This window comes from Emys orbicularis, chromosome 8 (genome assembly GCF_028017835.1).
Source record: "Emys orbicularis isolate rEmyOrb1 chromosome 8, rEmyOrb1.hap1, whole genome shotgun sequence".
Lineage (NCBI taxonomy): Eukaryota > Metazoa > Chordata > Testudines > Emydidae > Emys > Emys orbicularis.
The window spans coordinates 29540178-29552898 of record NC_088690.1 but is presented as its reverse complement, the minus strand read 5'-3'; the positions used below and the strand labels follow the sequence as shown (position 1 = coordinate 29552898).

At 39.5% G+C, this 12721-nt stretch overlaps 1 protein-coding gene across 1 annotated transcript; it reads left to right on the top strand.

The window, feature by feature from the left end:
* Positions 1-272: 272 nt before the first annotated feature.
* Positions 273-10578, top strand: CTBS (chitobiase). The gene is made up of 7 exons (XM_065409260.1): positions 273-450; positions 1608-1746; positions 2697-2905; positions 3962-4133; positions 6300-6397; positions 7976-8137; positions 9355-10578. The coding sequence occupies exons 1-7, from the start codon at positions 298-300 to the stop codon at positions 9538-9540; spliced, it is 1119 nt and encodes a 372-aa protein (XP_065265332.1). The 5' UTR covers positions 273-297; the 3' UTR covers positions 9541-10578.
* The last annotated feature ends 2143 nt before the right edge of the window (positions 10579-12721 follow it).

The window sequence follows — 12721 nt, the reverse complement described above, 5'->3', positions numbered from 1 at the left end:
GCGCGCTAGGGGGCCGCGCCCCGCCGGTGTCACGCGGGGAGCCTGGCTTCCCCCACAACCCGCCCTCCAGCGCGCTTCCAGCCGAAGCCTGGACTCCAGCTGCCGGTGTCGCCCCCTCTTGTCAGCTGCATGGGACCCCTGGCGCTGCTGCGGGGGGGGGGCGTGGCCAGCAGCGAGAGCAGGAGGATTGGCCCGCCCCCCTTCCCGTAGCTGGAGTCGAGGCGGAAGTGCGGGTCTCAGCTGACAACCTGCCGCGTGCCCGGGTCAGGGAAGGGTCACGTAGCGAGAGTGCTCAGCATGAAGCGGCTGTTGGGGGGCGGCGCGTGCCTCTCCCGCTGCTGCCCTCTTCTCCTCCTCCTCGCGCTCCTGCGGCTGGGCTCGAGCAGCGGCGCGTGCCCCTGCGGCGACCCCGCGCTCTGTCGCCCGATCGCCGGCACCCAGGAGTTCGAGGTATCCCGACTCCGAGAGCCGCAAGGGGCTCTGGGATTGGGAACGGGGTTGCCGGTCTCGGGGCCCTGTGGCCTGCGGGGATTCCGGCACCGCCTCCCCCATAGGGCCTCGCGGCCTGTCGGCGCTGCGGGCCTCAGCCTCCTCAGCTCACCACTGTGGCCCTTCTGGCCTCGGACCCCTGGCTCCTGCCGCTCCCGGGCCCTGGTGCAGTGGCCTGGCCTGGGGCTGGGGCTGTAGCCGCTCTACGAACTGCCCCTTGCCTCCCCCGCTGCAAAGGCCTGGCGGGCGTCGTCGTGCGGTCCTCACCGCCCATTCCCAGGGGGAGAGTCTCGGATTCGCTTGGGGTCCCCTCACCCCTAGCCCCGCCTGTGAGCCCTCAGTTATGGCCGGGGAGTCTTTGTACCAGCCTGGCAGTGCCAGCGAGGGGAAAGGTTGAGGCCGAAGTACATATGAATTGTGACTCCTCTTAGCGCAGAAGCTAGAGTTGGGGAGTGAGCTATTTTGTTGTGTTTATTACTCACGTGTTCATGGCTAATCGGTTGCTTCTCGTTTTTGGGCTCTAATGTATCTTTCTGGTCATTACACCTTTAGATGTGAAACTTTGAAATTTGATTAGGGTTAGACCCTCAAATGTTGGTCTACTGTTAAATTTTACAGGGATGATTTAGTCAACCTCTTACAAAATCCAGCCCATTAAATCACAACAGTCTTGTTTTTAATGAATAAAATGAGTTGTAATCCATGACGATCTTCCTGAAATTTTAAATGAGTCTAAATTAGTTCATTAGCAAATTGTTTCAGTTAATCTAATCAGTTAGGGTAGGTTTATTTGGTCTGGCAGCTTCTGTTTGACAAAAAAATTATAAACTGGGTCAGCATGAATTATTGGGAAATGACATTGGATCCTGTCAAAGCTCCCGCCAGTTTGTTTACATTTTGAGACCAGTCAGCTGATGAATTTGGCAGGCCCTAAATCTGTAAAGGTAAAGGACAAGCTGGCTTTCAAGAAGCATGAATAATTTAACGTTTTACTCTACCTAGAATGTATTTGGGCTGCAAGGCAAAGGAATGACGCAGTTCTAATTTAAATTAAACTGTCATGAGAGTTTGACATTTGGTGTGATTCCAGGGACTTACTTTTTGTTCTGCTTTTGCAGGTCTTTGTGTTTGATGTTGGAAGAAAAACGTGGAAGTTCTATGATTGGTCACAGATTACAACTGTGGCAGCTTTTGGAAAGTATGACCCTGAGCTATTGTGTTATGCTCATTCTAAAGGAGCCAGGGTAGTACTAAAAGGTTGGTTACAGTTAGGGAAATGTGGGCATTTATGTATTAAATGTATAAGGGAATAATATATCCCCTTTTGCATAGGGTCATAATACACTACCACCCAGAATTTTTTTTTTTTAAAGTATAAAACAGGCAAAACTCCAATTCCTTTTGCCCCAGTAGTAACAAAACGACTTCATTGTCAGCAAAATAAAGGATTTACTGGGAAAGAGATCAGTAGAAGTCACATGGGAATGGAGAGGAAGAAGTGGGAAGAGGAAGAACATATGCAGGACATGTGTCAGGTCTATGCTCCATGTATTTTGTATAATGCTTAAAAATCAAATGTTGAATTAAAGAGCTATAACTCAATCTTAGAGGTTCTTGGACGCAAATAGCTCCAAATATATACTAGGAGGAAGGTGTGTGTAAAGAATTAAATGTTAAGAAAAAAATAGTGTAATACCTATGAGGCTGAAAATGCTGTTCATATTTGGGGTTTATTTTATATATGAAATCCTTCATTTGTGGCCACACTTAGATGTTGTACACAGAGTTTTGGACTTCTCATTACAAAAAAGACAGAAAAAGGCAACAAAGTTGTGGGAAGAAAGAGGGATTGCCTGAAAGGAAAGGTTAAAAGAAACAAGAAGAGTGAGTCACTATGTCAGAAGTATCAGAAAGGTGTCAGCTTCGAGGAAGGAAGAGCAATAGTTCACAGTGGCTAAAGAAGGAATAACCAGAAGTAGTGGGATGAAACTGCAAAGAAAAATTCAGGAATAATCTCACACCATGGTATGATCCCCCAAGGAAACTTTACCAAAAAATACCAAACTACCCCACACTTGAATTGGCCTACGCTATACAGTCCACATATAGCATGGAGATGAAGTATATGGCAGAATAGGATTTCCACCCCAGCCCCATTATCTACTGTTATTCAAGTAAGTGGTAATTTATTAAGATTTCTTGTTTAGGAGATGTACCTGTGAAGGAAATTATTGACTCTGCTAACAGAACAGCCTGGATAGCACGACAGGTGGACCTGGCCAAAAAGCAGTATATGGATGGAATTAATATAGACATAGAGCAAGAAGTTATTGCGATGTCACCTGAATACTATGCATTAACAGCTTTGGTTAAAGAAACTACTGATGCTTTTCATAGAGAAATTCCAGGATCACAGGTGAAAACAAAATTTATTTTCTAAAATGATAGATTTTTAAATCTGTGATGTCCCGGCAATTTATTCCATAATGTAAAGAACACTTGTCTGTAAAGTTCTGTTCAAGCCTCTGGCACTGTTTCCTAAGTCTGCGTTGTTAATTATATATATTATTATGGTCATATATAAACTCCTCATTGAGCTAGGTGCTGTACAAACAGAACAAAAATGGCTGTATTCTTTTTCTCCTAAGGATAATTGAAAATGCATCCTTTATGGAACTCAAATATTAAAATAGAAGCAATTTTGCTGGGATTGACAGTATTTTCATTATAGACCTTTTTGGTGTATTGGCTGCCAGTGGTAAATCACTGTTCTGTTGTTATTGGTATGACTTAATGAAACTTTGAAAATACTGTCAAGTATCAGAGTGGTAGCCGTGTTAGTCTGCAAAAACAACAAGGAGTCCGGTGGCACCTTAAAGACTAACATATTTATTTGGGCATAAACTTTTGTAGGTAAAAAACCTCACTTCTTCAGATGCAAATTTGAAAATATTGATAAGTTCAGCATGATGTTAGAAAAACTTGATAAATCTTTAACAGGATTTAACAGGCAAAGGAATCAAAGATGTTAAAGATTTCCTTTGCTAAAGATTTATCTTTATCCTTTGCCTGTTCTCTGTCATGTTCTTAAATAGATTATCATTGATCATAGTTCTTAATTCTATTTTTGTGTGTGTGTATTAAATTACACACGTATAGAAGACTTTGCAGACATATTTAAAAAAAGTTGAATCAGATTTTGGGCCCACTAGTCTTGACTGTGCCCCTTTTATGCATATTGATTTTATAGTTGTAAAGGCGGATTTGCTCTGAAAACTCAGAAATATTTGATTATTTTACAGGGTTTTAGCTGAACAGTTCCTCTTACGATCCATGGGTATCGAACAGCGCAACATTTTGAAAACATCCCATTAAAGTTTACATAGCTCTGCTTTACAAAACAAACAAAACAGCAAAGCAACAGAATACATAAATTACACACTAGATATAAAGTTGTGGTTTTCTCCATCAGGTCACCTTTGATGTGGCTTGGTCTCCAGCATGCATAGACAAAAGATGCTACAACTACAGTGGGATTGCAGATGCCTGTGATTTCTTGTTCGTGATGTCTTATGATGAGCAGAGTCAGGTCTGGACAGAATGTATTGCAAGAGCCAATGCTCCCTACAATCAGACCTTAGATGGTAAGAATCAGTCAATAATGTTAGCAACTGGCACATTTCTCTTTTAAAATGCATTATTGGAAGGGGACACCTTTTTTCCCTAAAATATATTGAATGCCTTTTGATTGCATTATTTGTTTTCTTGAAGCCTTTGATATTACTAAAATCTACTAAGAGAACTATTTTCACATTGGGGGAATAGGTACTTCAGATTTTTGTGGCACCATGGATGGACATAGAGCAGTTATGTGCTATTTGACACCTGAATTATATATATGTCACCCTCAGTGATATTCAGGTACACCCATGGGCAAGAGTTGGATTAGGGCATAGGCAGAAATGGCACCTACCTACGGCTCCACCTGCACCTATTTAACTTTTCTTGACTGAAAATTATTTAAATGTGCAGGGTTCCACAGCAGGTTAATGGCTCATGCTGTTTATGTCAACCTGAGCAGGAGTTGTAGGGTATCAGCTACCGAAACATCTTGAACTGCTTTATTCTGCTGTTAAACTTTATCTTTCCTTTCTGTGCATCATGTAGAACTTTATTGAAATATGAATTCTAAATACAAGAATGTTGGCAGCTTTCTGCATATACTGAAACACCCTTTGTTTTTCCTTGCTGGCCAGGGTACCATATGAAAGCTAGCTGGTGCGCTTCCCTGGAGCTTCCTAATGTCTCGCAGAAAGTTGATACCTGAGTCTTTTTAATACTTTTCTTTATTAAGAAATTAATCATATGGTAGATCACAGTAAAAGGATGTTATACCAAAGGAATTGCATTTGAAAGAGGGCCGTAGATGTATTTGTATTATGAATATCTGCCTTGATAACCTTTTGCTTCTTTAGTGTTGAGAAATCTGCTCTAGGCATAGATTCTAAGGCCTGAAGGGATCATTATGACCTCCTGTATCACACAGGCCATATAACTTCCCCAGAGTAATTACTGGAACGTATCTTTAAGAAAAACATCCAATCTTAATTTAAAAATTATTAGCGATGGAGACCCTTGGTAAATTGTTCCAATGGTTAATTATTCTTGCTGTTAAAAAAAATTATGCCTTATTTCTAGTCTGAATTTGTCTAGCTTCAACTTTCAGCCATTGGATTGTGTTATACCTTTCTCTGCTCGTTTGAAGAGCCTCTTGTTAAATATTTGTTCCCCGTGTAGATACTTATGGACCGTTGTCAAGTCACTGCTTAATTTTCTCTTTGGAGCTCAGTCTATCACTATAAGTTTATCACTATATATTTTCTAATCTTTTAATCATTCTCATGGCTCTTCTCTGAACCCTCTGCAATTTATCAACATCTTTCTTGAATTGTGGGCACCAGAACTGGACATAGTATTCCAGCAGCAGTCACACCATTGCCAAGTATAGAGGTAAAATAGCCTTTCTATTCCTACTTGAGATTCTCCTTTTTATGCATCTCTGGATCACATTAGCTCTTTCGGCCACAGCGTTATGTTAGGGGCTCATATTGAGCTGATTATCCACCATGACCCCCAAATCTTTTTCAAAGTCACTGCCTCCCAGAATCGAGTCCCCTGTCCTGTCAGTGTGGCCTGCCTTGTTTGTTCCTAGATGTATACATTTACATTTAGCTGTATTAAAACACACATCATTTGCTTGTGCCTAGTTTACCAAACATTCCAGATTGCTCTGAATCAGTGATGTGTCCTCTTGGTTACTGTTTCCCCTAATTTTTGTGTCATCTGTAAACTTTATCATTGATGATTGTATGTTTTCTTCCAGGTCATTGGTAAAAATGCTAAACAGTGTAGGGCCAAGAAACAATTCCTGCAGAACCCCACTGGAGATAGACCCACTCAAAAACGATTCCCCATATGTAGTTACACATTTTAATACCTATCAGTTAGCAAGTTTTTAATCCATTTAATATGTGCCATGTTAATTTTATATCATTCTAGTTTTTTTATCAAAAAGTGGTATATCGCATGACACACCTTACCGAAATCTTACGACAACACTCTTATCTTTTATCAACCAAACTAGTAATCTCGTAAAAAAAGATAACAAGTTAGTTTGACGGGGTCTGTTTTCCATAAACCCATATGGATTTGCATTAACTATATTACCTTGTATTACATCGGCATGTTAGTAAATATATACAGCAGAAAAAAGAAGCATGCAAGTAAATTCATATTTTCTTTTAAATTAGGATATGATGACTACATTAGTATGAGCATTGAGCCTAAGAAGCTTGTGATGGGTGTTCCCTGGTACGGCTATGATTATAGATGTCTGGATTTGTCTAAGGTAAGATGAAGGCAGTTCTATTGTAACTGTTTTTGATATTATTTTCTATGATATGCTATATAATTTTTGGTAGTTTTTTTTTTTACAGTAAGGAAGTGCAAAGACTTTGTGGTCTCTCAGATAAGAGCACAGGACTGGGACTTAAGATATCAGTGTTCTAGTTGGTTCTGCCAGTGACTTACTGTGTGAGCCCAGGCAAGTCATTTTACCTCTGTGCCTCCCTTTCCTCCTCTGTAAAATTAAGATGATGATACTTGGGCACCTGAAAGTGCTTTGAAATCTTTCGATGAAAAGAGCTATGTAAGTATGTAGCTCCCTCTTGTGGGGCAGCCTGATCCCTTCTGAAGGTAGTGGAGCCTCTTATCCCTCTGCTGGGATTTGGTGACCCCCTTTAGGACCAGTGGTCCCTGAGCTCTTAGTGCTTGGTGCCACCATCTGGTGTCTAGTTGCACAAATCAGTAATCAACCCTATGACCTCTAGGATATTATAATTTATGGGTACAATAAATCAAGGAATTACGTAAATAGCATTTTATTCCTGAAAAGGATAGGGGTAAATTAAAAGGAAGGGGAAGAGAACAGGCAAAGGAATCAAAGATGTTAAATAAACTCCTTACCCCCAAAATCCTGCAAATAAAAGCCTATAAACTAAATTGATATGAGAAAAATCTCATCCTCCTTTCTCCCCCCTCCACCAGTGCTCCCTAAAGGCCTTATCTTGGGGTGGAGGGACTGGAGTTTGATGTGGATGGCTGGTATCCCTTCCTGGGAAGCTGCTAGTCCTTCCTTTCAGCTGAATGGAGTCCCTGGTGGCCTTGAGCCCTGACTGTCGGGTTCAGCTGGCTTTCAGTCCTCACTGGTGCAGCAGAATCTTGGGATTGGTCTCTCTGTTGTGGAGCTAGGGGCTCCAGGTCAGTCTCAGGCCCTCTGATAGGGAGAGTCAAAATGGCCATCTCCCCTTCTACTGCAGAGAGACACTCTCTTGAGGCTGCTTCTCTTCCAACATGACTTTCTGAAATCAGCTCTCCCCTCCTCACGTGATCCCTGCCATGCTCAGTCATGGGTCCCAGGCATTTGAAGGCTCTCTGGGACCTGCAATTGATTGTCCAGGCATGTCAGTCAGGTTCCTGGGCCAGCCCCTACAGACACTGGGGCTCAAGCATAGGTGAGTCAAGCAGTCTCAGTTGAAGTTCCAGTCTGTGCCTCTGCTCCTCTTTGTGAGACCTGCTTCTCTGAAGGCCCCTAATTGGCAAGGGGGCTACAAGTACAAAGTATTATTGAGTTGTTTGTTTGTTTTATTTTATTGTTTTTATTATACAAATAATATAAAGTGAATATTAGTGCTATTTGTTTCCCATAGTAGACTGGTATGAGGAGCTGGAAGTTACTTATTTCAATTAAAGTTGAATTATTTGAACTTCTTTCTCTACATTTTACTGAAACAGATAGTAATCCATATCTGGTGTGGATATTTAGTTATTTTTAGCAGGTGCCTCTTTCTGATTTTCTTCCAGGCTTATCCCTTCTGAAGGGTTTAATAAATCCAAGTAACATGAACCAGAACTCCTGTTTTTTCAGGATCACGTTTGTTCCCTCCCAAATATTTCTTTCCGAGGGGCTCCATGCAGTGATGCTGCAGGGCGTCAGGTCACCTATGGAACAATAATGAAGCAGGTGAATAGTTCTATTTCTGGGAGCCTGTGGGATGAGGAGCAGAAGGCTCCATATTATGAATATAAGGTAAGCAGTTTCCTAGACAAACGTTTATGAGCTGTGGACTAAATGTACATGAACCTTAGTTCTGTTCTTGTAAAGCTAGATTCTCGGGTGTCATCTGTCCACTTTGTGATGCTCATGTGTTGCAGAATGGATAGATTCCAGTTTAACTTATGTCAATGGAGAGTTCCCCTACACAAGGCTGGCAGAAGCGGCAGAGCTGGCTCCTGATCTAGCCTACCACCTCTTCATTGAGAGGGAGGATGCATGTAATGCCAGGAAGGGGATTTGGTAGGACAGAGTTCCACTATGCCTATCCTCCCTTGTCATAAGGCCCCTAAGGAACCTTATGCCAGTGATGTAAGTTAAAACAGGCTCCCAGCTGCTCTTAATTTCTGCTGGTGCTGGGTGGCATAAGATCAGGGAGCTGCAACTGTCTTCTTTTGGCTTCCCCTCTTCACTGTGTCCAAACTCAATCTGGATGCAGTGGAAGACTGAGCCCATATATTATTATTGTGGACTGAAAAGCTGTAAATATTTCTTATGGTTCCGTTGGTGATGGATTGTCAGTTACCTGGTATTAAATTTTGTATAACTTTAATGCACTGATGACTAAAAGCTCTTAAAAATCATCACCAGCTGAAAGCAATATAATTTTTATTTGGCAAAATTCCATAACTTTCTCTAAATCTATGTTTATTGCTAGGAACAAAACCACATACTCTGTGACCTAATTTCATTTATTAGATTAAACTACACGATTGAAATCCTAGCCCGAGCCTTTGATATTATCAGCTTTTTAAATTAAATTTATCATTAAAATACCCACAGATCTAGTCATCTCATTTAACCTAAATTAATACAAACATCTTTGTAACTCATTTGTGGTTGCTTGTCTGGAGATCAGAGAAGCATACTAGTAAGAAAGCAGAGATGTTTATTGGTCTATGCATTGTAGAAGAAAGACAGCTGGAGTTGTGGGTTGTTGGTTTGATTTGGTTTGGTTTTAAACTAAACACACACACATCCTTTTCAGGAGCTTCTTTGCACTTTTGGAAATGGAATTTTAGATTGTCTTGTTTGTAGAGCTTTTAAATGTAAGTCTGGAAAAGCATTGTACACATTTTATTCATCTGAGTTTTTACTTCATTTATAATTATAGTTTTGATTCATTGCATTTAACCTCTTTGTATACGGTGTTTATATATGCTAACACAAATGTACTTATCCACTTTTTATAGGACTCTCTTGGTCATTTTCATCAAGTATGGTACGATAATCCACAGAGCATTTCCCTGAAGGCAACGTATGCAAAGAAACGTGGTTTAAGGGGTATTGGCATGTGGAATGGAAATTGTCTTGACTACTCCAGAAGTTCTGTAGCAGAGCAGCAGACTGAAGCAATGTGGCGAGCCTTGAGACCATAGCAACTATATAAGATAGTGAACACTACCTCTGGATTTAGAATGTAGAAAATTAATTGGTAGTTATGGCTAATATTCTGTATTATGCCTTCTTGCAAGCATGCACTGGTTACAAGCAAAACTTCATCTTGTCAGTCTCTGCTTAAGGCAGTATTTTTATACCTTAGAAAGTATTTAACATTGCATTAACACTGTTTTAACAGGTTCTGGTTATTCTCATTTTCATAACTGGCATCAGACCTTGAACTCGACACTCATAATATATATTAACAACATATGTATGTTGAATCATTTAAAAGAGAGCATATGAGAATGAGGTGTTCTGCTCAACACAAATGCTTTTAACACAGTTACTGTTCTTTATTCTGTAAACTTTATATCTAAAAATATACACCGACGAGTTGTGAAGGTTTTAATTATTTGTAGAATTTAGCTTTGTTGCCAGTGAAACTGAAGAATTCAATATTCTTTTTATGTTTACATAATATTGTGAGGTTTTTTACAACTTCAAAAGCCAGAAAACCTCAGGCTTCAAAGAAAGCTTGCACCCATTTTGCTCAAAGCTGCATTCTAAAGTGTATATGATAAGCATTTCTTATGACCTGTCTAAACACATTGATTTCATAATTAACATTTTTAAGTGTCTACATTTTTGAATTAGATGATTGTAGTCACAGTACCGCTGTGATTTCTGATGCTAGTGAAAAAATCTGTCTTTAGATAAATTTCATGTAGATCTTGCCGAGAGAAGAATCCTGCATCAGTAGAGAGATGGATTGGATAATCTAATAGATAATTTTTCATCTTGAAATTCTGTGATTCCTGACAACTAAGAGGATAGATTCCTTGATCTAGAGTGGTGTTTTTCAAATTTCTTTACACAAAACTCAGGCTGAATAAAAGGACCCTATGTTCATTTCTAGTTGCTTATAAAATGTGAAAATATTCAGAATGAGAATCTCAGGTTAGTCATAATATTTTCTGATGATAATTCATTGTGCCAGGGGAATTTTGAATGAAATATTAAAATATTTGCAAACATTTATAGAGATTGATGTATGTATGTGCGTATTTCAGTAAAGTTTTGTTAAAATAGAAAGGAAATATTAAGGCTGAGGCAAAAGAACAATTCATGGCACTTTCATCTTCCTAGAAGCAAAATACAATATTTGTTTTTTAGTAATGTTTCAAGGATTATTTCGTAAATAAATTATCTACTAAACTGTTTTGGAGAGATTTTTTTTTGTATATAACATTTTAAAATTGAGGTGTAATCCAAATCTCCTGAGTGTATGCTTTGTCTTTGAACATACTGCAATGAAAGAAGAAAGAACTGTTTTCTAGTCCTACTGTGTATTTGTTACAAAGATAGGCCCATATCCTGCGGACACTTAGGCATCAGTTTAATTTTATACGCTGTGAGTATTCGCATTAAAGTCAGTGGAACTACTCATGTATGCACTTAGTATATCAAATTAAGTGTTTTTTAAATGTTGATATTGTCTTATAGAGTCTGTGGACACAGTGAAATAATTAATAGAAGTCTGACATTCCCCCCCACCCCCTCCTTAATCAGGATTTTGGTTTAAATACCTAACATTGTCAAGTTAGGCCCTGACTATGCTATAACTTGCAACTGAAGTTACAGTAGAACCTCAGAGTTATGAACACCTTGGGAATGGAGGTTGTTTGTAACTCTGAAATGTTCATAACTGAACAAAACGTTATGGTTCTTTCAAAATTTTACAACTTAACATTGACTTAATACAGCTTTGAAACTTTATTATGCAGAAGAAAAATGCTGCTTTTAACCATCTTAATTCAAATGAAATCTTATCAAATCTTTTTTTTAAACTTCCCCTTTATTTTTATTTTTTTAGTAGTTTACATTTAACACAGTTCTATACTGTATTTGCCTTTTTTTTTTTTTGGTCTTTGCTGCTGCCTGATTGCATACTTCTGGTTCCAAATGAGTGGTGTGTGGTTGACTGGTCAATTCGTAACTCCCCTCCCACCATTTTGAGCCAGATTCCCATGAAGTGCTGCTGAGGAAAAGGGATGCTGCTGCAGAGCCATAACTAAACCTCCAGACATCAGGGGGTCACAGACTGGATCTGGATTCCTTACACTTGTAAGACAAAAGGGACTATATCACCTTTATCTGTGGTATCTCTTTTCATCTGCTGCTGTGTATTTCATTTAACTTTTGTTAAAACTTTAAAAGTAAACACTTGAATCTGATTCATCAACTAGAAGGTTAATTGAGCTATTTATAATTTCAAGTTTTCTGTATCACTGCAGAGAATAGAACCCAGAAGCCCAGTCCTCTGCTCTTATTTATTAAGTACTGTTTAGTGTTTTCCATGCTGTATAAACAGAAAAGAGACAGTCCCTTCCTTCTAGAGTTTGAAATCTAAATTGGTTCTAGACAATACAGTTCAGATTCATAGGATTTAGGTTCCAGTCTTGAAGTGGAACAGGGGGTGGTTGATTGGTTCATTTGTTGGGAAGGCTTTATGGAAGGATTTCAAGAAGGATTACATTGGAGACAGAGAGGTAGTATAGCTCACAAGATTTAGAGTTCCTCCTTTTGAAAGTGTTGCAAGAACTTTCACATCCTATTACTGACATCCTGTCTGTCTCTGTCACTTGCAATAATTAGTATAGCCTTGTCAGTTTTGTGGCAGCTTCACATTAACCTCTTGCAGCTTACTGCTTTGCTAGATATAATACCCTTTGGAACTAAGGGAGCAAGCAGGAGAGAATGGAAAAAGTTAACATGGAGGGGGTACTATTTCCCTTCCAGAGATCTGATACTCCGCACCGGAACATGCCTGTTACCTCCCCTCTGAACTTGGTTAATAAATACTGTATGCTCTACATTTTCTTTCATGTAAGACTGACGATGATCTTATTTACAACCTCAGGGCTAGGACAAGGGCATTTGATTGTCAATGCAGCTACACTTAAGAGAAGGAAAAGAAACAACAAAACTGATATGATAATTTAGAGATAGGTATGTTTACAATGCTTGAATTTCAAAGGTAGATATCTGAAACCGGAGTATTTTGTGGGTTAAACTGATTGAGCTATATGTACCTCAAAAAAACAAAAATACACTTTTATCCACAATTATGGGTATACTACAAATTACAATTCCGTATTGATCGTCATTATATAAAAT